The sequence below is a fragment of the Nanorana parkeri genome, unplaced genomic scaffold (genome assembly GCF_000935625.1).
Source record: "Nanorana parkeri isolate BGI_ZX_2015 unplaced genomic scaffold, ASM93562v1 scaffold129, whole genome shotgun sequence".
NCBI lineage: Eukaryota > Metazoa > Chordata > Amphibia > Anura > Dicroglossidae > Nanorana > Nanorana parkeri.
The window spans coordinates 1,847,213-1,873,463 of record NW_017306397.1 but is presented as its reverse complement, the minus strand read 5'-3'; the positions used below and the strand labels follow the sequence as shown (position 1 = coordinate 1,873,463).

The following is a 26,251-nucleotide window of genomic DNA, read 5'->3' as shown; positions in this document are numbered from 1 at the left end:
TTCCATATCAGTTAAAGTGACCCAGCAAGTGAAAAAAAACGTTTTTTATTTTGTAATAAAAATCAGCACCACTCTCTTCATTATCAAGGAGCACTTACTGATAAAATAGACCGGAAGAGTAAGAGGTCCCAACATATCAAGTGACCTGCTTCATAGAAGAACTGCAAGGGTTAATTGCTAGTTTGTGTCTAGGTGCTAAAATAATAAAGATATATTCACCTGGAGCTCCGCATTGGAATCTTCTTCAGCTTCCTCAAGTCTATGCACAGTGTATGCAATGTGATGATTTATAGGACCTTAGACCGCTGCAGAGGAGGGGGAGAGACCCTGGAAGGACCGATCTAAGAAGAAACTGGCTCGGAGCTTCAGATGAGTATATATATATACAGTATATATATATATATATTTATTTTTTTAACTTAGACACAAATGAGCATTTAACCCTTGCAGGGTGGGGTTAGCCCCACTGCAAGGGTTAATACAAACATTTCTTGGAGTTCTTCTTTAAGTCATCTAGAAGAAGTGTGTATAAAACATATATAGTATAAAATACTGCTGGGGGGCATCCAGGGAGAAGGAGCTTGGAGGTGGGCTTTAAATCCCCCTGGCAGAGTTCAGCATTTGTCTACTGCAGCTTTGCTTCAGCAGTGTCCTCAAGAGGATCCATTAGTGTCAATAGAGGGGTTAACAGTGAGCATATTATGAATGCATCTGTGCAAAGGTACCTGGGGGGGGGTATTAGAGAGACTTTGGGGTAGGAGGCGATTAAGCAGAAAATAAAGCTACCTTATAGAAAGTATTGTTCATCTCTATAAGGTGTCATGTGAATGTAAGCTTCTAGGTAAGTTGTTGCAGTACATTGGGCTGTTTGCTGAGTATTGCTGGGATTGGCAGGAGAAATACAATGGAGAGTGTTACAAAAATAGTTTACTTTCCATCCTCTGAGTGTAAGTGACCAGAGTAACACAGAACAAAGGCATTGTGCCTCACCAAGTACATTCATTCTGATAACTTTTATTATTGTTTGCATATGAACTGACTTTCATATTAAGGGAAACTGACTTTGTCCAGTAACCCATAATGACCAATCACAATTCATATTTTGCTGAATTCTTAATGAGGGTAGTATACACTGTAATCTCCCTCATCACAAGTGCACGTCACCACCCCATACTATGCAGTACTTGATTCCCCACCCCTGAGCTATATCTATGTATCTGTGTCTCTCCGGCCACCAGCTGCTAATTCCCACAGCCATCCATTGCCATAAACTTGGGCCTTCAACAATATGGTGGTTCCTGTACTACATTTACAAAACAAACTCACCATACTGTATCTATGTATGTAGTTATAACCTAGGACAGGACTACCGACACACCCCCCTTCCTTCTCCATAGTTGTGAGGGGTTCTGTAGTCCTCAGAGAAAACAGGACAAATGTAACTGATAGGACAGCAGCATCTACAGAAAGCATAGAAAGTTATCATCTGACTGTTAGAAATGCAACAGCATATAATTACTTGTACTGATTCTATTACTCACTGCAATATGTCTTTTGAGCTGTAGATGGCAGTGTAGTGCAATGTTAGTCTCTATGCTTGCTTATCAATGATACACAGGAAGTTCTCTCTGTATGCTGTATAATACTGTATTCTGATATAATGTCCTTCTAAGCAAGTCAAATTTACTTCAGCATTCCTAAAAATCTTATTGCTTCATCTAAACACATAACCAACACTGACAAGGTTTCTGGCAAGGTCAACAGGTATTTTTTGCACATATTGAAAAATATAACAAAACTCATTGAGGGGAAATCCATAAAAACTGGAGCAGACAAAATCTGGGGCAGCTGTGCATGGCAACCAATCAGCTTCTTTCTTTCATTTTCAAATCTTAAGTGAACAAACTGAAGAGAGAATCTGATTGGTTGCCATGCAAAGCTGCTCCAGATTTTGTCTGTTCCAGTTTTGATAAATTCCCCCCATTCAATTGAATATATTTAACAGACCAAAAGGGATCAAATAAGAGAAGTTTATTGTTGGGGTTTACATGCATTTGAGATTTCCCTCACTTCCTGTTCTGGCTGACACCTGGTAAATACACAGGAAGTGAGAGAAAATCTACTAATTAGGGGGCATATGATGGCCTATAGAACCTGATAGGACTTCTACATTTTCCCAACACTGTATGGAAAATTGTTAACCCCTTGCCGTCCGCCCATTGTAAAAAAAACGGGCAGACTGCAGATGCTTCCCGGTGGGGTCACATAATTGACCCGCGCCCGCTAGAGAGCAGAATACCGCCAGGAGTGTAAACAGCCGGTGAAGCGATGTGCATTACATCACTTCCGCCTTCAGCTGTCATTTCTCTGGCTAAGAGCCAGAGAAAAGTTGATGAAGCAGATATGTGCTTCATCAGCTTCTTTGGGGGTCTCTAGGTGACATCAGGGGTCTTAAGGAGGACATCACATTGGGGGCTTTTACTCCCCTAATTGGTAGCAATCAAGTTAAGTGTAAAAAAAAAGTTTACAAAAAAAAATCAAAGTCTCATATTAAAAAAAATCCACCCAAATTTTTTTTAAGTCCCCCGCCCCCAGGTGCACGCACTTATAAACGTAAATACGCGTCGGGTGCGTCTACGTGCGAAAACAACGATTACTCCACACATGTTAAATATCGCCGTGAACGTCTCAGCGAGAGCAATATTTCTAGGCCCATCAATCACTGATAACACTAAACTGATGAGCGGTAAAAGCTTTTTCACCTGAGGCCAATTTTAGGCATGGTCATTTTTGTGACTTTGCAGATGCACGCAATTTTGAAGCTTGACATGTTTGGTGTCTATTGACCCAACTTTTATATTTTACCAAACAATTGGGTAATAATAAATGTTTTATAACATATATATTATATATATATAATGTCAGTATTATTTTTATTATATAGTAAAACTAAAAACCGCAGTGCTGATTAAATACCACCAAAAGAAAGCCCTACCTGTTCCTAAAAAATGGTATAAAATTATTCATTAAATGCATTATGATGCTATTTAGTTTGACAAGCTCCCCCAAAGTAGTGAGGCAATGCACATGCAACGCAACACAACATAGTGTGCTGCAGTACAACAAACGTTTTGTGACAGGCCCAATTTTTAGGACATTTTGGTGCGCTAGAAGTCTATTGATTTAATTAAACCCTTTAATGCAATGCACGTTACCATGTGACATATATGTAAATTGGTCCTTAAAATTGAAAAAGACATCCATTTAACTTGCTGTATTTGCATCACATATCTCTTGACACACTGCGCCACACTTTGGTGCGTTGCATTGCGTGTGCGTTACCCTAATACTTTGGGAAGTAACAGGGCACAATCACTTGTCGGTGTCCTTGCGTCGAGCCTACATTAATGCACCTGGTGACAACGAGCCTGAAATTTTGATGCACATTTGTAAAGTGTAATTGGGGCATGGCCATTGTCACCAGCTCAGCAATCAAGTGTCCCGGGAACGAGCTGGGTAGCTATGATGCAGATACATATAGTTCGCTATGGTCATGGTGTTTAGAGGAACTCTATGGGAGGTTGTCCTGGGATAGAGCCCAACCTAGGATGAGAGGAATGTGGCGTATTGAGGAGAGCTGGTTGCGTATTGTATGATGAGGATGATGATGCATTACATGGTGACTGCCTCTACCTATCCCGGTAGTGAAGCTGGTCACAGGGCAGGGCTGTCCCTCCCCCGGATGTGTGTGAGTTGGTGCGGTCTTCCAGGCAGTGCTGGGACTCAGGATTGGGAGAAGGAAGAAGGTGGGGGAGGCCGAACGGGCTGCTCGCTCTCTGCCATACACCGACTGAGCGCTGGGACTTTCTGTCCGGGGGGACATGCCGACACAGAGGGACAGCACCATGTCCCAGCCAGCAGATCACTCTCACCAGGTCCGGGTCAAGGCGTATTTCAAAGGGTGAGTCCTACAGTGTGTGTGTTTGTGTGTGTGTGCGCGCCGTGCATGGTGCTGCCCTTTCATGTCGGCTCCAGGGCAGGCTGGTACGTGTAGTCCGCCCTCACCTCCTGTGCGCAGGATCAGCTGATCAGCTCCATCAATGTAAGTGGAGGTAATCCTGTTTATGTTCCGATAGAATGGGATTCAGTGACACTGACTACACCAGCTAAGCCACTCCGAAATGACCGGTATCAGAGTTCAATCATTGAGCCTGCTGGAAGTTACAGATCAGATGGATACTGTGTGGTCTCCGGACACAGGGGTCACCTCTCTACTGCTTTATATGGTGGGGGTCTATACATAGTAAAATACGTGTGTGTGTGTGTATATACATCTCACATTATTGATCTTCTGCGCCATTTGTACTGTGTTGTGCCAAAACATTTAGGGCCGATTTACACGTGTTGGAAAAAATGGCCAGCACAGGCCCGTCACATGTGAATGGGCCCTAAATGTTATGACAATTTGGCTTGTCACGGATGGGCACTGTTCACACCGCCTCAGCGCACAGACGTTACGGTGGTGTGCGTTGAAAATGAGTTCAGTATGCAGTACTTTTTTTTTCAGCATAGCGCAATGTAACACAATACAACCGCCTTGCGCCCTGCTGTGCCCATAGAACTTAATGAAATATCACTTGTGACGATTCAATAAAGTTCTAACAAACAAAAAAAAAAAGTACACACCTGTGATGTTCTGGGATCGGAGCCTTATCACTTTATCAGGCGCCACACACCAGCCACTGGTGTGAATTGGCCCTAAGACTTCTAGTTATTGAAGCACCAGAGCTCCTATTATTGTGAGTGACGACAAACTCGGGAGTTAAATCTTAAACATGCATTCAAGTACTATACCTTTTACCAAAAATCTATCACTCAGCTGTAGATCCTCAAATCATCTCTGAATTGGTGCTGACACTGTCCTTCCTTCTGGAGGGTGACTACTTTTGTTCTCCCATGGTCCTTGTGTGTGTTATCAGGCTCCATTCACACCGGAGCGGCTGTCCGCGCGTATTGGGCTATACGGATACGTGCGGAGCCGCTCTAAACAGAAAATACAATGTACTTTATTGTGCATCATTCAGACCTTTGCGCAACCGCAATAACACAATATGTAGATGCAGCCAACGCTTCAAGCTCTCTCCATTGATGGACTACACTCTCTCACATTTAGTTTACTAATTTGTATTGAGATTGTAGTCCATCACAGGAGTGAGCTTGTACGCTGCCAATTAAGTAAACCAAAAAAACACAAGGCCACCCAACGGGAGATTAGCTGCACTCCAAAATGGACAAGTGGCACCATTTGTATACACAGTGGGATTTAAATAGCACTGCTCTTGCCACGTACTAAGCAGACCACGACCAAGCTGGTGGCATAGATGACGCTTGGCTAAACAGAGGAGTACATGACCTGTACCCACATCAGTGAATGCTGAAGTTAGCTGACTAATAATGTGTGCCGCACTGCACACTATATTTAGTATATTGACAAATGTTCACTGTGGTGGATATTTTAGTGCTCGCAGCTATTGATTGGTGCGAGATACTTTGTGTTTACATTGAAGTTAGCTGAACATCACTTGGCCTACTTGTCCCGTGTAGTATTTATGATAACGTCCCTGCGTGAATGGAGGGCGCTCTCTTCAGATTAGTCAGCATGTCCTCTCATCTTTCTGCGATTCACTCACTACAGTCGGCCTCAAAGCACATATATATACGGTATATGTGTGTGTGTGCGTGTTTCTAGATTTAAAATCCAGTGTACCCATCGCACTCCTGACCGAATAATACCCTTAGGCCTTGTTCACACCAAATGCAGAGCAGATCTGCATGAGTTTCTGCATACGCAGTGCAGTGGGTTGTGCCGCGTTTTTGATGAGTTCCGGGCCGTTTTTGGTAAAGGAAAAAAAAATAAATATACATATATATGTATGTATGTATGTATGTATGTATGTATGTATGTATTTTGTTTAAAATGGGCTTCCAGTGTGTTCCAGAGCAGGTAAAATAGGGCCTGCTGCAGTTTTTTTTACCTGCTCTGGAACGGAACGCTGCGGTGTGAACTGGAGCTAAAAATACCATTGGAATACATTGGACGCAGTTTTGCTCCGGTCTGTAACTGCTCTGCTCCTGGAACGCGCATGGTGTAAACAAGGCCTTAAAGTCCCCACACACCTTGTGATAATGGTACGATAATCGCGGGAAATCCAGCGATCGTACGATTATCGTAAGGTGTGTGGAAGCCGTGCGACCTCTACTACTGTAAGGTCGCACGACTTTTAACTTACGAACATGTTCGAAAACCCGCCGAGCATCGTACGATTTTCGGCGGGTGTGTAGCATGTTCATACGATAAAATCTGGACGGGCCGGTGTGCGCAAGCGCACACTGCCCATTCGGCATTGCGGTCATCGGAAGCCCGCCCCTCAGGGGGCGTGGCTTGCGATCAAAGCAAGTACGATCTGCCTGTCCAAGATAGGCAGATCGTACGTTTTTTTTAAAGTACCTTACAACCATCGCAAGACGAAAGTCTTGCGATGGTTGGTTGTAAGGTGTGTGCCCAGCATTAGAGTCGGGTGGGTGCCAAAATGACTGCAGATGCCTCTGCAATCCAAGATAAGTATATGTATAAAGTCACTCGCACTCCAATAGAATTTCAAGTCAAAAACGGTTTATTGACTCGATTGCTATCACATCATATAGCAAACTAGATTTAGTCACATTGTAGGAATAGTCAGAGTTGTTGCCTCTGCTTTCACTTTAAGCCTGCATCCCATTGTCAGGTTGACCTCCATGAACTGTGTGTGTGAATGAAGTTGGGACTGGTGGGTCTTGTTCTTCAAGCTTCCGCTCATACTGTGCATGCCAACAACAGGAAGCCTTTAGAAAAGTTAGTGTGTCCTTCACATATCTTCCGGGCTCGCCCACGGTTCATGCAGGGTGCTGTGGTGGATGGAGCCACCATGTTATCCTAGGAAAATCCAGGATCTTCCCCAGCACACATTGGTATTGTGATAATCATGTCCTTTATTCACATGAAGTAACAAAATCTGAAGTTTAAAGACCTTGAATGATTGTTGTGGCTCTGCCTTGATAAGGCGATGCTGCGAAGTTCTGAAATGTACTTTAGGTGAATAAGAGACAAGATTAGCACTATACAAGGTGTGCTAGTGAAGATACTTATTTTCCTAGACCTACATTGTTCCTGTCTAATGCAGTACAGTACCTATTTATCATAGTCTGTCATTTTAAAGCTCTACTCCAACCAAAAAGTGTTTTGTTTCTAAGGGGTGGGGGAAAACCTTTTTAAGTTTTTATTACAGTCTGTGGAAAACAGGGGGACACCTGGACAGGAAGACTGCAATTAAAGTGACACTAATCTCAGGAGTTGAATCTTAAAAATGCATTCAAGTCCCTTCACTATTAACAATACTGGACCTTAGCTGTATCATCACTCAGCTGTAGATCCTCAAGTCATCTCTGAATTCACTCTGACACTGTCCTTCCTTCTGGAGGGTGGCTACTGTTGTTCCCCATGGTCCCTGTGTGTGTTATAAAGTAGTCACCGCTGTAAGCTTGCTCCTGTGATGGACTAGAAATCTCAATACCAATTAGTAAAGAAACATGAGATTGCAGTCCATCACAGGAGTGAGTTTACAGCGGTGCCTACTTTACAACACACACAGGGACCATGGGGAACAAAAGTAACCCCCCTCCAGAAGGAAGGACCAATTCAGAGATGATTTGAGGATCTACAGCCACGTGATACACAAATAAGGTCTCGGCTTTGTTAATAGTTTCTTGTGTATTCATTATATCAAGTGAGATGGAGACATTCAGAATAGGGATTTCTCTTGGTGCAGCTGTAATGCACAACGCTGTATAACATGTTACACAGTGGGATTGTTCTCATTTGTATGTTGCCCCAGTCATGGGCCTGCACCAGACACAACTGGAATGGAAGTTAGTTACCGTGGGCAATTTCTCTGATTTTTCTTTTGAGCAATTTTTATTGGAGCAGCCCATAGTTTGTCACTTTTCACAGTGATTGGGTTTTCATACTGTTATTAGTTTCAGGCCTTGCTCACACCAGACACAGTGCATTCTGGCCGGAACGCACTGCTTGCATTGTGGCCGGGTCACTATGTTGTGGGGCAAGAAGGGGCGTGGCGGTCCATTGAAGTGAATGGCACCGTAGCCATGCCCTCAGGCCCGCAAAGCAATCGGCCTCTGGAATGTAAGGCACATCAATGTCTGCGTGTGCGGTCTGCCCGAACAAAATAGTGCTCGCAGCATTTTGTTTGGACCGGACTGCAGGCATTGATGTGCCTTGCGTTCCCGTGCGGCCGATTGCTTTACGGGGCGGAGGGCATGGCTACGGTGCCATTCAGTTCAATGGACCGCCACGCCCCCTCCTGCCCCACAATATAGTGAGCAGGCCACAATGCAATGCCGGAACGGCCAGAATCGGGCCGGAACACTGTCTGGTGTGAACAAGGCCCCATGTAAAAAATGATGAAGAATATGAATGTACAATACCTTTTCCTTAATGTTCTTAACAACCCACCTTGGAGCTTGAGTCTCAATTCTTTGAAATAGGAAATGAAAGTCCCAGCAGCACACCGAATGGTACCAGTGACTCAGGTTCAGCAGTGAAGATGCCGTAGTGATCAGACGGATGGGGCCGTTCACTTTGTACAATAGATTGTATACCGCCAATGCACCAAAATGCTCTTTCATCCAACTTTATTGAAAAGTCATTGAAACATCATTCAGTGTTTTTTATCGATGCTGAGCCTTCATTAGGTAGGCATTGACCACTTTATTGTAACCAATAGTTGCAACATGGGACATTTTGAGACCACTTGGTGTCAATTGTGAAAAAGACCACATGGATCAGGTCACCCAGTGCCACTTTCTATCTGCCCCATCACTTTCAACAACTTCCTGGATTCCTGGTATGCTTTGCATCTCTTTCCCTGCTGCTTGATGTGATGCAATCTCAATTTCTCAAGACTGCATAGCCCATAATGCATTGCTTGCAGCAAGCAATGATGATGTGGCATTGCTCAGAGGTTGTAGGCAGGCTCTGTGAGTTGTGACACAAGAAAGTGCATATTCACAGAGTTGAGTGAAAGTGTCCGTGCATTGAGGAAGTACATACTATGGGCATCTTCAATAAGTACGTTTACAAACTTCTAAACCAGTATGGTTATTAGGAGTGGAAGAACTTATCCAAGAACTTATGGAAATTCAATATAAAAATACATATTTATTTTTAGTTTTTGGCCACAGATACACTTAAAGTTCTGTTTTCTTCATGGCCCATTCACACCACATCCAGATCATCTCCAGACCAGATTGTTTCCGGACCCAAAATGCATCCTAATGTATCCCTATTCTATTTCTGGCCTCTTTTCACACCAGCGCAGTCAGTACCAGACCAGAAACATACTGCATGTCTCATTTTGTCTGGTCTGCAATTGCGGTCAGGTTCACACCATTTTACGGACTAGATCTGGTCCGGAGAATGGTGTGGACCTGCCGTTACAGCAGAAAGCCAGGTAAAAGTGTTCTAACCCTTGCAGTGGGGCTACCCCTGAACTGCAGGGTTAAGTGCTCGTTTTTGTCTAGGTGCTAAAAAAAAAAAATGAATACTCACCCAATCCTCGGAGCCAGCTAGCTGCTAATCTGGTCCTTTCCAGCTTGTCACCTCTTACACTGCAGCGATGGTATATCCCTCAGCGTCCTCACTTCCTATACACTATGTATAGGATGTGATGACTCAAGGTTTCTTAGACTGCTGTAGCGTAGGAAGAGAGAGGCTCCAGGGACCTGTGTAAAAGAGCACGCTGGCTCAGAGGATCCGGTGAGTATAACTTTTATTTTGTTATTTGGGCGGTAGCCCCACTACAAGGATTAAGACAGGGCTCGATGAATCCCAGGTCGCCATGGCAACTAGAAATTGCATCCTGGTGCCTGGGCTTATGTCGGCCCCAGGGGTGCGGGGTTCCTATCGCCTGACACCCGGGACATGCAGTTCCAGGTGCTTGGCAAAATTTTTTTTCTACATTTAGCCCTGCTGCAGGCAATCAAGACTGAATGTAGAGCGGGGGGAGCCGCCGCTCGTTTTGTACAAGTGATCTGGGCGGCTCTACAGCCACCCAGATCACTGATAGCAGCCGTCCCTTCCCCCGCGGGCTTGTCTGCCCGGCCATGCCGTGCCCTGAGGAGCGGACCTAAAGGAGAACTTGTTTCTAATTGACAGCAGGCAGTGGGAGGGTGCAATAGCCAGCTTGCTTTTGCAATTTGAAATAGCCAATAGCAGGCTAGCTATTGCAACCGCCCCTACGAACACATGCATTCTGACGTAAATACAAGTCGGGTTCACCCAACTAGTAAAACGACGATTGCACTATATGTCGGGTATCGCTGTGTGCGCCTATTAAAACCGTAATTAAAATTTACAACTGTCGTTGAAAATAAAGCTTTGTTAGTTTTAAAAAGAAACCCTGGCTCCTAACTTTTTTTGCTGGCTCCTAGATTCAGAGCAAATTTGTCCAGCCCTGGGTTAAGAACACTTTTGTCCGGAGTTCTGTTTTAAAGTCTTTGTAAACCCAATAATAATATATTGCAGCATACCAGTCCTTAGGGCTCAGTCACACTAGATGCAGTGCGTTCCGGCCCGATTTTGGCCGGAACGCACTGCATCGCATTGCGGCCGGCTCACTTTTTAGTGGGGTAGGAGGGGGCGTGAATGGTGCCGTAGCCACGCCCTCCGGCCGCAGTGCCTGCGGTCCGGCCCTGTGCGGTGCGGTCAAAATAGTGCTTGTAGCATTTTGATCGCACCGCACAGGTTCGAGGCATTTCGTTTCGGCCAAAATCGGGTCGGAACGCATTGCATCTAGTGTGACTGAGCCCTTGGATATGGTGGCTGCATTAGTTTTCTTTGTTACAGGCTTTTCCCTCTTTTCACTTGCTGATCCAGCCACTGACTGTACTGTTTATATGGAGGAGCAGCATTGTCACATTAGGACAGGAAGTGTATTGGGGAATTGTGCCTTTTATTAGCGGGATGTACAGTAGACACGCGTACACATTTTTTGCCGATGCATACACTTTTAGCACTCCATTCACAAATGACCGTTTTTTCGGATAGGCACAGAACCACGCTAAACATAAAAACACAATGCGTTGCAATGTGCAGTGTTCAGACTTTTGAAGCGGCCGCGCGGTACAAAACCGCACATCCTGCAAAATAGTACAAGCACGATTTTATGGCGGATTCCACACGTTCCGGCCATAGTAATAGCCGCAAACGCGCGGATTCCGTGCGTCTGTAAAGTTTGCGCGGTTTCGTTATGCGTGGTTTTCTGTGTGGAAACCGCTACTGCTATGTGTGAATGGAGCCTTCTCTACTGGAAATGTGCTGGGAAACTGGGGCACCTATCTGATTTGGAATAAAACTCTGGGTGATAAATGTAACAAAGTTCCTTACGATCGTCTTGTATTGCGTTGGGTAAGGAAGTTATATTTTTAAATTGCACTCGATCGTTATGGAGCAAATTTTTTGTTGTTGTTATTGCTCCTTATGTGCTGCATTTCCTATGCAAACCGCACAGCTTGATACTGCAAGTCAGTGAATTTCTGTATATTGAGTCATCTCTCTTTTGTAATTGTGATTCTGTTTTTGTTTTATAACGTTATGGAATGCAGCATATTGGAGATTTGTAGGATTAGCGCCTTTACAGTTAAAGTGACACGAAACTCAGGAGTAAAATCCTAAAAATACATTCAAGTACCGAAACTAGTAACAAAAATGTATCTTATTTGTGTATCACTCGGCTGTAGATCCTCAAATCATCTCTGAATTGGTGCTGGCGCTGTCCTTCCTTCTGGAGGGGGGTTACTTTTGCTCCCCATGGTCCCTGTGTGTGTTGTAAAGTAGTCACCGCTCCAAGCTCGCTCCTGTGATGGACTACAATCTCACGTTTAGTTTACTAATTTGTATTGGGATTGTAGCCCATCACAGGAGTAAGCTTGGAGCGGTGGATGATTTGAGGATCTACAGCTGGGTGATGCACACATAAGATACATAATTGTTAATAGTTAAGGTACCTGAATGCATTTTTAGAATGTAATTCTTGAGTTTCGTGTCACTTTAAGTTGCATCTGTTTGACATCTTTTACTGTAAATATCTGTGAATTGTTTGAAGTACATAAATCACAATTTTGCCATCACTGACTTGAATCTAAAATGGGAGTTTGGGATATCTAAAGCTGGGCTCAGTCACTCGGAAATGATTTTATCTGCAGACATATTTCTTTCCTGGGTTACACTGGCTACCATTTTACCTGCTTGCACGTGTTTTGGCAGACCGCTAAATTCATATAGGTTCATAATTTTTCCTGCCAAAGGATTTGTAATTGTTTGGCAAGGAAGAAGTTTCAGGACGCCTCATTTTAAGATAAATTAATTGTACTGTGCACAGTGATTGTGTTTAACAGATCTTATTGTGTGTGGCCCACTTAACTAATCCCATCATTTGTAGGTATGTAACCCAGAGTACTCATTGTTTCTCTTGGTACTTCTGTTGAAGGGCTGTTTGTATGCAGGGATCCAGGATGTGAAATCTCTACATGTCCTTGTAAGCTGGTTTATTATGTGGACTTCCTGACCCTGTTCTCTTCAATTACTCACTCTCCATTTAACTTAGCTGTTTGTGCTCTCATTACCCTTGTGATCTGCCTTCCAGTACCTTCTCAAAGACTAAACTGAAGAATTCAAGGTACAGAAAAGCTGTGCATTGTTTTTGTACGACTGCTTATTCTGCAGTGAACCTGAGAAATCACAGGCTGTACAAGGAACAATATATTTTATTTAAAGTGACATTAAGAGCACAATTCCCCCTAAGCCCTCGTTCACACCTGAACGTTTTGTAGCGCGTTCTACGCTCGACGAACGCTCTACAAAACGCTCAAACATGAAAATCCCATTGTAGTCAATGGGTCTGGTTCACACCTTGGCGTATTTCAGCCCGTCCCTAACGCGCTACAAAACGGGCCACGCCTGAAAAGGTCCATGTACTACTTTGGGCCGTTTTTGTTGCGCGTTTCCATTGGGATACAGCCAAGTAGCCCTCGGAAACGCGCGTTTGACGCGCAATTTTTTTACCACGAATCGTGGTAAAAAAAGCGCGACAGACGCGCATATGCAATACGCCTAGGTGTGAACCAGGGCTAAGGCTGGGTTCACACCTAGGCATATTGAATATGCGCGTTTGTGGCGCTTTTCGCGCCGCGCGTTTTTACCGCGATTCGCGGTTAAAAAACGCGCGTTTCCAAGGGCTGCTTGGCTGTATCCCAATGGAAACGCAAGACCAAAACGCCCCGAAGAAGTACATGTACTTCCGTTTTGTAGCGCGTTCAGCCGGGCTAAAATACGGAAAGGTGTGAACCATACCCATAGAAAACAATGGGCTTTTAATGTCTGAGCGTTTTGTAGGGCGTTCGTAGAGCGTTGAACGTGCTACAAAACGTACAGGTGTGAACCAGGCCTAATGCTGCTGTAATGACTTACCTTATGTGATGCCCCTTGATCCGAACAGCTTCTTCCTTCCACTCCTTTTCCACAATTTCTCCAGTGCTGGTTCCGGTCTCTGATCCAGTGCAGACTCCTTATGTCCCACGGAGTCTGTCCAGCGTGCGCGTTCCCAGCTGTATCCATTGAGCTTTTAGTGTCGCTCCCCTCTGACGACTTGTTTTTTTTTTTTTTTTTTATGTTGGGACATATCTTCTGTTTACTAGCAATAGATAAATGCCAAAAAAAGAAGACTTTAATACTACTTTACCATAAATATCTTTATTTTAGTATAACTATTTGAGGAGTACTAAGCATGAACTCCATAGAAAAAGAAAGCTGTTCTCTAACATTTCAAATTTGAAGAGAAATTACCCAGAATTGGAACAGTTTGAAAAAAGGTTATCGGGAGCATATACTGTATGTCATATATAGAACCTGACGCTAAATGTCTCATGTGCGCTTGGGCCCATTGCAAAAAAAACCTGACAGCAATCTAAACTATTCCTTATGCCAGGGCTGGACATATCCCAGGAGCCACGTTGCCAATGTTCCTTAATAATTATAGCTGGTAGCCAACTTTTGAGGTTTTCTCTAGTTGTTGACAATGGAGCTGGCTCCTACAAAAAAATCCTCCTGGATTGGACAGACTGAGTCCTGAATTCCGTATTAATCTGTCTACTCCTCTACACATGTTTTCCTTCGGCTCCTTTGCTGCTATGTTGAAAATGCTGTTTACAGAGCTCAAAAGCTCAATTTGAAATTTTCTCAGCAAGCAAATAATGCTTAGGAGAGACGCATCTCTTAGTGATCAGTCGCTCTTGAGGTTTTAATCAGGCAAGGTGAGCCTGAAAGAAGGAGCTTCTTTAGATAACCTATTTAGATAACCTATAGTTGGAGAGAGAGGGAAAACTCCATTATAATTTTCCTTGAACATGCTTTAAGTAAGGTGAGGGTCATTCTTGATGGATCTGATTTGTACATTTCTGATTGGTTGTGAAATACTCATCAGGGGTGTGGAATTCGTATCGCCCGCCGCCCGGGACATGTAGTTCTGGGCGCCGGGAAAGTGTTTTTTTCACTGTTTTAGCCCTGCTACGGACAAGTAGCAGAGCTGGCTTTGTTTTCTTAGATGAACGCCGAGAGCAACGCAACTGAGCGGGGGAGCGTGGAGCGCCAAGGGAGGGGGGCGGGGACGGAGCGTTAGAGAGGTAGCGGGGGAGGCACGGACGGAGCGCTTAGAGCTGGGACGGAGCGGGAGGCGTGGAGTAGTGACAGGCTCCGTCACCTCCCTCAGCCTCTGTCCTAGGCTGCTCGTTCCTGTCACAGGAGTTCTAGCAAAAATGCCTGCTAGAACTCCTGTGTTGGAGGTGACAGGGTCAATAAAGAGAACCTGTCACCTCCAAAAGCTATCACACAGGGATTGTTATCCCCTGTGTGATAGCAATACAGTTAGGTTTAAAAACAAAGTAAAAAATTTAACTAAATAAAAAGGCGATAAAGTAAAAATAATAAAACAAATGAAAACATTTTACAAAGTAAATAAAAATTGAAAAATGAAAACCAGCCCCGCTGCCCCCATCTGCATGCGAATAAACGTGCAGTGTTTTCAACTGCGATCGTGTGCAACCGCAAGGGCAGGGCGGTATTGCAGCAGGAAAACGCGCAATCTTCCTGGCACGACTGGGGTGCCATTAGAAAATAATGGCACTCGCAGCATAATCGGCAGTGGTGTGCGATCTGTGACTGCCCAGTCAGCGTGCATGAAACCGAGCGGATGGCTGGGTGGTCTCGGAATCCCACACCACCGGCGATCGTGCTGTCCGTGCCATTATTTTCGAATGGCACCCTAGTCGTGCCAGTCAGATTGCACCTTTTCCTGCTGCAATACCGCCCGGGCGATCCCACGCGATCATGGTTGAAAACACTGCGCGGTGCATGTTGTGAACAATAAGTACATCTACCTTTATGTAAGGTAACCCCATACGTGCGGATGCAACCGCACACGATCGCACCTCCCGGGAATCCCCAAGTCTGCACCAACCCTAAAGGGTATATTCACTTTCCCATGTAATTTGGAGAAATGGAATTACCAGCACAAATCTCCCTCCCACTATACTTACCTTTCGGCGAACGGTCCTTCCCGTCCATCAGGTCGGGTGTACTATCTGTACCTGTTCCATGTAAAAAAATAATTTTAACCAAAACCGTATTTAGCAGTGCTAAGAAGCGCTTCTCATTGGTTGGTGCCGTCAGGTGACCGCGTTGACCAACGAGTGCTTGCAATATGTGAGTGAAATTCAAGCACTCGTTAAAACTATTTTTTTGTATCAGGACAAGTAGATTTGGCCCCCGCTTTAGTCCTTGGACATGTCGTGTTTTTTCAAAAATTTCCACACCTCTGCTCATCTAAACTAGCTGTAGCTTGTGATTGCTCTATGATCTCACTCCAGCTTTGTTCTGTCTGTATGGTCCCTTGTGGGCTGGTGGATACGTCACAGTACCTGCGGGAGAAAATGGCTGTAGACTTTCACACCTTTTATATATCCCGTCACAAAAGTGCCATGTTTCTTTTTGTGACAATTTGGCAAATGAATATCCTTGTAAACCTAATCTGGAATGTATACAGTCTGAGGTGTTGTAATATTCACATAGCCCAGCTTGAAGTTAAGCCGATCAGATAGGCTGCAGATAACCTTTTATCACTTTCCTATGTTAAACGGTTCCGTTAAAGAATGAAAGCAATGGGTAGTTACTCTGTGTCTCGCACATTTTCTGTTAAAATATTCCATGCAGCTTTTTAGCTGCATGGAATATTTTAACAGAAAGCTTGAAAAAAAGCTTAAAGTGGAACTTTACCCAGATCTTTAAAATAACAGCAAACACACCTTTTAGAAATGTTTAGTAGTGACAATCTACAAACTTCAATCGTCGATTTTAATCGACTAAATCGATTAACTGTTGCAGCTCTACAGTGGACCAGCACCAAAACCTGGTTCAATGACCGTGGGATTACTGTGCTTGATTGGCCGTCAAACAAGCCTGACCTGAACCTCATAGAGATTAACTAAGGGCAGATTGCTAGCTCTCCTATTACTTCCTGGTCTACTGGCACATGTGACCATGAACATATTCTCAGAGGAGGAAATTGCCTTTCCCTGAGATCTCGTGAGATTTTCCAGCAATCCTCTGCTGAAGTAATCTTCCCAGGATGCAACGTTTTGGCACTTACATAATTTCTGCCAGAACTGGACCTGGAGGAAGTAGATGATCTCTATTTGTAGGGAAATGAAAAACAAGTTTGTTTGACTAATGAATGCAAGATGATTTTATATCAGAATGCAGATCTGCATACTGCTGTGATTTTTATTTTATTTTTTATTTTTTTTTAGTGGAAGGGGGTAGAAGTCTACTTTACCTTCTTGCTTAGGAACTGTATACCTGATCTTCCTGGCAATGCAGGTCTAGATCCTCAGTCTTTTATGTTGCACTCTCTTGCACAGCGGGGCTGAGGGAGGAACATTGTAGGTCATTTTTACCTCAGTACATGAGGATCCTCAGTGCATTTCAGTATAGGATATACTTGCCTTCACTTGCCAGTGGGGATATACCGATACTACTATCGGTGATTGATACCGAGTATTTGATACCAAGCACCCAAATGCTCCGATACCTTCCACAATACCAGAACTTCCGGTCAGTGCAGTAGGGGAACATGGAGCCGGCTTCCCAGGCAATCGGGAAGCTGGGTGGTGAGTAATGACCCGCTTTCCGGCTTCCTGATTAGCTGAACAGGGGTTCCTTGCTGATTGGCTGGGAAGCTGGCTTTCCGCACAATCGGCATGGAGCCGCCTTCCCAACCGGGAGGCGGATCATTACTCACTGCCCAAGTTCCTGATTGGCCGGGAAGCCGGTTCCATGCTGATTTGGCTGGGAAGCCGGTTTCCCAGCCAATCACAATCGAGCTGGCCAAACAACATGGAGCTGGCTTCCCAGGCAATTGGGAAGTCGAGTAACATGTCATTATCGCCGCTCAGCTTCCTTATTGCCCGGGAAGCCAGCTCCATGCCAGTGGAAGCACAGGTATCAACGAGTACTGAAAGCAAAATATTGGTATTCGTACTGGTTACAGAAAAACAAGTATCGGTGTATCCCTACTTGCCAGAGATCTTTATTGTCTGGCCTGCCGGGAGCCACAGTCTGTAGCTGAAATCTTAAAGTAGACCTGAACTTAAAAATTAACTTTCCAGCAGTCAAATTTTCACTTTTTCTTTTTTTGGCTGCTGACCCTCCCCCACCCCACCATTCTTGTGTATGCAAGAATGAGTTTTTACTCTCCTACCGTACTGGGATAAGGACTTCACATATCCCAGGAAGGATTCCTTCCCCATTCATGAAAAGGCGTTGGCGCCTGATTTCGCACACGTGCAGATAAAGATCTGGCGTTCTGTCTGTTTTACATGTTTTTCTATGAATGGAGGAAAGTAATCTGGGATATATGATGTCAGTCGGTATCCCAGAAGGCATTCCTATCCTACTTTTTATAGAGCAAAATATAAACTGACACGGCACAACAACTCTGTACATGCAAAAAATCTGGAGCCGTGTGATTGGGGGCCGGCTGCAAGAAGCAGGAGGCGACAGCTGGTTTCTCATGATGTAACAAAGAAGATGGCGGCACAGGTAAAGGACATTCAGCAGGACTGCCATACAAGAGGTAAGGACAACGACGGATCCACTTGGCTTGTCAGTATGTTATTACAGCACAAGAACATCAAAGGTAATGGGCGAAAAGAATGTACAGTGGTTGAGGAGTGTTTTCTGGAATTCTGGTGATGTACAACAGTATATTGTAGTAGAGCTCAGTCCACATTGATGACATTTTGATTAGACTTCCCTGTGGAGGTTATACCTACCTAACTTTACCAGAGTCCAGATCATCAGCTTTCTGTGGGAATCTAGAGATGTTTGGTTGCTTATTCTCTCTGTGATCGTCACATTCCACACGCAGTACTTTGCAAGGTGAAATACCATGATAATAAAAGCAAATAAACTGCAAGCGTGATAGATGTGGCGTTTGTACAGTCCTTTGTGACTGTTTATTTTACATCGCTAATATATTTACTTTTTTGCTTTTGTTCTTACCATTGTATTTTGTTTAGTACATGCTGTGCACATTTTCCTTCCCCTCCTTTTCATGTTACACTTACGTCCTCAATTAAGATGCTAGAGAACATTAAAGTGCAGCTCACAGAATGTATTTTTTTGTTTGTGGTTTGATCCCCCTCCACTCCTGTATGAGAAAGGAAACCGTGCCAATCTTGATCTACACTTTAGGACAGAATCAGTCTGTTATTTTGCCCATTTCCTGCGTGCTCAGCCTGTTGCTCCCCAGGGATGTGTGTCATCGCACAGGCTGGGCTCACAATACTCCAGGACTGAGCGGTGCTCACATGTCCTCAATACCAAGTCCTGGAAGAATCCCCCCCCCCCATCTTTGGTGACATCATTGGACTGAAAAGAAAACTTCAAGAAAAAAGGATGCATAACGGTTTCAAAAAATTATGGGGGGCTTCAAGGGGGAGGGGGCCTGGGGGGATCATCTAAAAGAAAGTTGCCTGACTGTCATACTAATGCTTTGGCTCCAGTAATTAAGTCACTCAACCAAAACGACTTTAGAGGGAAGGAATTCTGACTTCTGCAGGGTTAGTGATTAGTGACTCAGACGCTTTTAAGCTAGAGCTCCTATCCTGGCAGTCGCATACAGAAATTCTTGAGCTTTCTTACAACTGAAATGCCATTATGCTCTTCTCATCTCTCCTTTCAACTTTTGGTCTACAGCCCATGTCAAACTTTTTCGCATCCGACACTTCCTCGAGTGTCGGATGCTTGCGTTCTTCACTACGCACCATTGTTCCTTCCCCCAACCCCTGTGTCACTGCTGGGTGCTGTAGAGAATTAGGGGTTGGAGGATAAAACCACAGAAAAAACCACGCGCGGAAAAACGCCCTACACCCAAAGAAGTACAGGAGCTTCTTTGGGGCGTATTATCTACGCGTATACATTAGGATACAGCCAGATAGTCCTCGGAAACGCGCGGCAAACACGCATATTCCGTACGCTCAGGTGTGAACCCAGCCTGAGGTATTCATAGATATAAGACAGCAGTTAGGGCAGATGGTTGCTTTTCTGCTAGTGTGGCAAGGTTCTCTAAATGTAAAACTACTTTCATATATTGTTAGACGGTATTGTTATATGGTCTTGAAACTTCTAGTTGACACATGTTCCAATTTAAAAAAAAAAAGTGGCACCAAAACCATCCTTTATGCTTATCCTTACAATTGGTACTCATTGGTGAGTCTGGTCAAGCCAGTGAACTGCCAGCCAGGAGATAAAGTACGATAATAAGCTTCCAGGGTGTGTATGCTGCGGGGGGACTTCAGTAATCAAAAATGTCATATAGATCTGCTTTTTAGTAGCTCAAGGTCAGAGGTTTTCACACATTTGTTTATGGATCCTTTTTCATTTGGATCATAGCCAGCTATCATAGTGGCTCTGGTCCCATGTTGCCATTTTTAACCCCGGAACATTAACCAGCTCTATATCATTCTGTGTAGGGACATACGCAGCCTGATGAAAGTGGGAGTTTCAACAAATTTGAGCTTTACAGGTAACTTTTGGGTTATCTGAAGTGCTACATAAAACTATTATTCCATACAGGATTAATTTTCTCGGATGGGAAGAACTTATTGGTTGACCATAGTGCACTGTTTTTTGATACAGGAGGAACATTTCACTGCATTTGTTTAAGGGTACATTGTTGGGTGAAGATTGAGCCGGTTTTGGACAGTGTTGCAGTCCAAGCAAGGATAGATAGGTCTCTACAGGTCTGCTTTTCTTGGTGAGAATTTACCCGTTTAGTCACTGGCAAGCATTTTTTTTTTGGAGTGGATTTCTTTGTCCAGCAACAGAATCGCTAAAGAGAGCATTCACTTGCAACTATGGTGTGTGTTCCTTGCCTTCTTGAAGGCTGCAGGATATAGCTAGTTAGCGAGGGATCAGAGATGGAAGGGTACCTCGTTGGTTTGGCCGGCAAGGGAGTGAATGCCGTAGGAGAAAGTAAATGTTCTCTCCGTTTCTAGTGATTTTTGTCACTGGTGAATTGCCGCCAGAGACGGAATCAATACATGGCCCTAAGGCCCCCTTCACGGGCGGTCCAATAGAGTCCGCCTGTCAGTTTTTCAGGCGGACCCGATTGAACGCCCATTGTCTATGGGCATGTGCGTGTAAATGGACGGCCGTCCGTTTACACCCGGTTACCCCCACCTCCGGCAGGGTCTGGAGAAAAAGACGGATCAGAGATCCGTTTTGCCGGATCGGGGATAATCTAATGTAAAAGGACACATGTCTGCTTACATCTGATTCCCCATAGACTGACATGGGGTCGAGCAGTTTTAGTTCTTTCCTCCATTGCAGGGGGGGACGACTGTACGGCACAGATGACATCCGCTCCATACTGCTCTGATCAGGAGGGGATCTGTGCACGGATCCCCTCCTGATCAGCCTGTGTGAAAGGGGCCTAAGGCTATGATCACACCATGTCTGATCTGGAGCAGCTCTGCAAATGAAGTGCAGTGTGTTTTTGATGCATTTTGATGTGTTCTGGTGCATGTTTTTAGCTTAAAATTGGCTTTCAGGTGAAGTTCAGTGTGTCCCAGTGCGTTTGCATGCGTTTACCTGCGTTTTGGTGCGTTCCAAACCAGACAAAATAGTGTATGCAGCTAAAATAGGGCAAGCAGTATTTTTTCTGGCTGCACAGGAACGGACTGCAATGGTGTGAACAGAGCCCAGAAATATCATAGCAATACATTGGGATGCATTACAGGTGCAGACAAAAACTGTTCTGATGTGAATCTGGCCCGGACATGGTGTGAAGCCCTCAGTGTTTATGGAAGAAAATAAGAGTAGGGCCTTGCTACCTGGTGATTCTCAGTGCCACTGCTTCACTGCAAGGATGACTTCATCACAAGGTGGTAAGAAACAACCCTATAGCAAGGGCCTAATGATCTCTAGATGAATGACTGTGCTGGGATTAAGTGCAGCAGCCCATCCCACTGAAAGTGTGATCCTGTTGAGATGAAGCCAGGCTGACTCATTCAGTGAGTTGGCAGTGTGCATTGAGTAACTAGTTTTCCTGTGTTTGGGTTTCTGATTAGTAATCTCCTAAGAATAGCACATTATTGCAGCTTTATTTCCTCATTCTTTTTGCTCTTGCTTCATATTTGCAGATGAGTTCCGGATTCTGGTAAATTTACAACTTGTTTTGGTGGTTTGTTTTCCTTGACTGAACTTCAGAAATCCTGAATACATTTCCTGCTATATAGCCGATTGTAAAGATTGAGAGAAAATCTCACCAGACACCTATAGAACATTGCCACCTGGTGGTCAGTATATGTACATACAACGTATAGACTTCGTCAACCATTCCCGTTGTACACATTGAATACTGTGTTAGTTATATTTGAGTCAAAATGTTTCTTTCCAATGCTAAACAATCACTTAGAATGAATGTTGCTCCTTGGTGTTTAAAAGTTTTAGCTTCCTACAGCTGTTCCCCTGAGCACTGGCCTTGATATCCTGTTTTAGGGTGGCTTCTTTTCCTTGCAGAATCCTATGGAGCCACCCATGTGTGTGCTAGTAAGCTGTGTGTCTCGACAAACACATAGACAAAGGTAAACCACTCCCCAGCTCCCTGTTTCTCCCTTCTTCTCCCTTCTTCTCCCTTCTTCTTCTTCTCCCTTCTTCTTCTCCCTTCTTCTTCTTCTCCCTTCTTCTTCTTCTCCCTTCTTCTTCTCCCTTCTTCTTCTTCTCCCTTCTTCTTCTCCCTTCTTCTTCTTCTCCCTTCTTCTTCTTCTCCCTTCTTCTTCTTCTCCCTTCTTCTTCTTCTTCTCCCTTCTTCTTCTTCTTCTCCCTTCTTCTTCTTCTCCCTTCTTCTTCTTCTTCTCCCTTCTTCTTCTTCTTCTCCCTTCTTCTTCTTCTTCTCCCTTCTTCTTCTTCTCCCTTCTTCTTCTTCTCCCTTCTTCTTCTTCTCCCTTCTTCTTCTTCTCCCTTCTTCTTCTTCTCCCTTCTTCTTCTTCTCCCTTCTTCTTCTTCTTCTTCTCCTTCTCCTTCTCCTTTATATAAAATTTTTTTATTTGATCTGATCAAATTGGAAAAAAAAGTTTGAGCGTTTAATACTACTTTAAGGCCAGGTTTACACTACTGCACGGATTGCTGTGCGGTCAAGGCTTTGCATACCACCACTGATTGTGTTGGTGGTACCTTTCTTTTGCTAATGGCACCCCAGTCGCACCGGGCGCATTGCGCATTTTCCTGCTGCAATTCTCACTGTGCAATTGAACATGATCGCGGCGAAAAAAAAAGGTTCATGTACCTTTTTTTTCTGCGATTGTCGTGCGGATGTAACGCCAGTGAAATCAATGGGTCCTGGATCGCCCAGGTCTGCACCAGCCCTAAGGGTTTTGGCGGTGTCATCCTTGCACCCTGTATGCAAATGTATGTGACTTTTAGGTGGGGGCAGTTTGCATTCGGTAACACGCCTTTAGATGAGATCCTTCAGAGGAGCTTCTGACATTCTAAGGGGGGATCAAGCTGCTTTTGCATTTCCATTGTCTTGTATGGGTAGAAACTAGAGATTTAACCTGAACAAATGCCCATACACATATCAGTAGTCCGGTTCAATGCAAGCGAGTCAGTAACAAGCTTAAAGTGATGTAAAAGTCAAAGGTTTTTTTTTTTTTAAGCTTTTTCATATGCTGACTAAATCACTTACAATGGATGCTGCTTGTTTTTTTTTTAAATTTATTAGGTAACTGTAGAATCATATGGCCCTCTGAGCACTGGTCCTGACATCCTGTTTTAGGGTGGCTCCTTTCCCTTGCAGGGTCCTATGGATCCACCCTTGTGTGTGCTAGTATCTCAACAAACATAAAGCCACAGCAAGGCAAACCAATCCCCTGCTCCCTTCTCTCTCCCACCTCCTCCATTTTCCAAGCTAGTAGGTTGACAGGTCCAGCGAACTGTGCTATAGACTGTACTAGACAGGAAGTTCAGAAAAGCTGAGCTGGGAGTGTTGGAGCTGTTCAAAAATATAATGACTGTGTTTGGGCAAAAACGTAAAGAAATACTTTGGACAATGTATATTTGTTCTGGATGTATTACTTAAAAAGTTTGAGAGTTTATTCTACTTTAAGTGACTCACCTATGATCTTCATGTAATGCTTCCTGTATTTTCATGAAGATAATAATGTCACATGACATGCAAAGGGCATTAGAAAAACGCTGTGCACCCAATCACTAAAATCTCACATAGTCTTCTATAAATTCAAAAGGCATTTTCATTTTTCCTAAATCCACAGCTTTTATTCAGCATAATGGCTAGTAATCCTGCCATAGAGGTCACTATTCAGTAGAGCTGCAACAACTAATCCATGAAATCGATTATAATCAATGATGAGAATTGTTGGCAATCGCTGTGCCCGTCACCCACTGTGAACTGCTAGGCCCTTCAATCCACCATGTAATGGAGATGAACAAAGGCAGACATATTTAAAGTCCAGCCTGTGTGATTGCATGGTTGTTCCCAAAGATACAGGGTAGGGAGAAAGTGTACATGTATTATTTGTAGGATTACAGGGTGAAAGTAAAGGAAAAAAGAAAACTGATGCAGCCAGCACGTCTAAGGACTGGTAAGCTGCAATATAACATTTTTGTTTTAGGTTTTAATACACTTTACATTTCTGCTTTTAATAGTGCAGAGAGCCCAGCCCCACCCGTACAAGCTGTGATTCCTTCCATTGTGAAGACCATAATCCTCCAGTCTTCCTGGTATGTTGGCTGTGTAATGTCTGCAGTCTTCCTCATCCCCAGGCCTGACTACAGCACAAATACCATACATTCTAATGGGACCTCAGAGGCCAAGAAAAGTAGAGTAAGGGTGTCATTTCTGTCTGTGTACACAAAACACCAATCACAGGTAATAATGATCCTTTGGGGACAATGATACTGGGCAGCACAGTGGTGTAGTGGGTAGCACTTCCAACTTGCAGCACTGGGGGTCCCCAGTTCAAATCCTAGTCAGAACTATCTGCAAGGAGTTTACATGTTCTCCCTGTGCTTGTATGGGTTTCCTCTGGGTACTCTGGTGTCCTCCCACACTCTAAAGACATGTTGGAAGGTTAATTGGGTCCTGTCTAATTGGGCCCTGTACGTATGTGAGAAAGGGGCCTTAGATTTTAAGCCCTTGAGGACAGGGACTGATGTGAATGTACACTGGTTTTTTTTTTTTTGTTTTTTTTTACCTCCTTTTTTGGTAAATTTTTTTAAAATGTATTATTGTTTTTTAAAAATGTTTATGCATATATCTACTGCATGCAGAGCCTTTAATGTCACTTTAATTGAGCAAGACAGCCAGAAACCTATCATTTGCAGAATAAGGGGATAGAAATGGCAGCCTCCATCTTTATCTCATGGTAGGTTTCCCTTAAAGCAGAACTTCAGACAGATGGCACCTTTTCAGACTGGGCTAGTGTAATGAGCGGTGTGCCTCAGGGTTCTGTGCTGGGTCCCATATTGTTCAACTTATTTATTAATGACATCGGGGAGGGTGTTAACAGCGATATTTCCGTGTTTGCGGATGACACCAAAATTGGGAGGGTAATAGACACGGACTTAGACATTATAACAGGAGGACCTGGATAAAATAGGGGAGTGGGCATTAATGTGGCAGATGAGGTTTAGGGTTAGGGTTGGGTACAGGTACTCCTAGAATTAGATCCTAATAAGTTGGACTTGATGGACTAATTTCTTTATTCAACCTCAAATACTATGTAACTATGTAACTATAGATCTAAGGCCCCGGATGAAATCGACCGCATCTGTAAAATGGCCTTCCGCATGTATTTGTATATAATATGATCACATGCGGTTTGAAAAAGATCACTATTGGTGGATGCAGGATAGATACATGGGTCTATTAGATACAAGTGACCTTTTCCAAACCGCATGTGATGGTATTATTTTTTGTATCGAGCGCAACTTATTTGCTACATAATAGACTCACTTATACACAAAGTTGCTGCTGGTCTATTTAGTTATTTAGATTTCGAGTCACTCATTCCCAGCGCAGTGATTTTTGATTATTACTATGTGATGGTATTATGTTTGATTACATGCAGACTGCCACTTACCGATGTGGCCGCTGTTACCCATTCATTAACTTCAGTGAGTACAGCAGAGAGATACCTGGCATTCCTGACGCAGGAATTCGTAGGTTTTTGTTGCAGGAATGCCAAATTGCCCCGTTTTGAACGAGGCATTGGAGACACCATTGATACAACTCTGTATTAATTACCATTTCCTTAAAGAAGCAATCTGTGGAAAATTGTATTAACCTTTGCAGTGGGGCTACCATTACACTTCAAGGGTTAACTGCTTGTTTGTGTGCAGGTGCTAAAAAAGCCGACTTGCTGCTTCTCCAGTCACTGAAGTGTGTCTTCTCCACTGCACAGAAGGAATGTTCCTCAGCGTCCTCACATCTGTACACGTGTATAGAATGTAATGACGCAAGGATTCTTAAGGTGGCCATACACTTTACAACCCTCGCAAGAC

At 43.9% G+C, this 26,251-nt stretch overlaps 1 protein-coding gene across 4 annotated transcripts in view; it reads left to right on the top strand.

Moving 5' to 3' along the window:
• Positions 1-3,778: 3,778 nt before the first annotated feature.
• The window catches only part of PRKCI (protein kinase C iota), an 83,343-nt gene continuing 60,870 nt past the window's right edge, over positions 3,779-26,251 (top strand). For all 4 annotated transcript variants that reach the window (XM_018553761.1, XM_018553763.1, XM_018553760.1 and 1 more), the window contains exon 1: positions 3,779-3,961. In XM_018553761.1, coding sequence (XP_018409263.1) covers positions 3,882-3,961 — 80 coding nt within the window. In that variant the 5' untranslated portion in view covers positions 3,779-3,881. The remainder of the gene's footprint in view (positions 3,962-26,251) is intronic.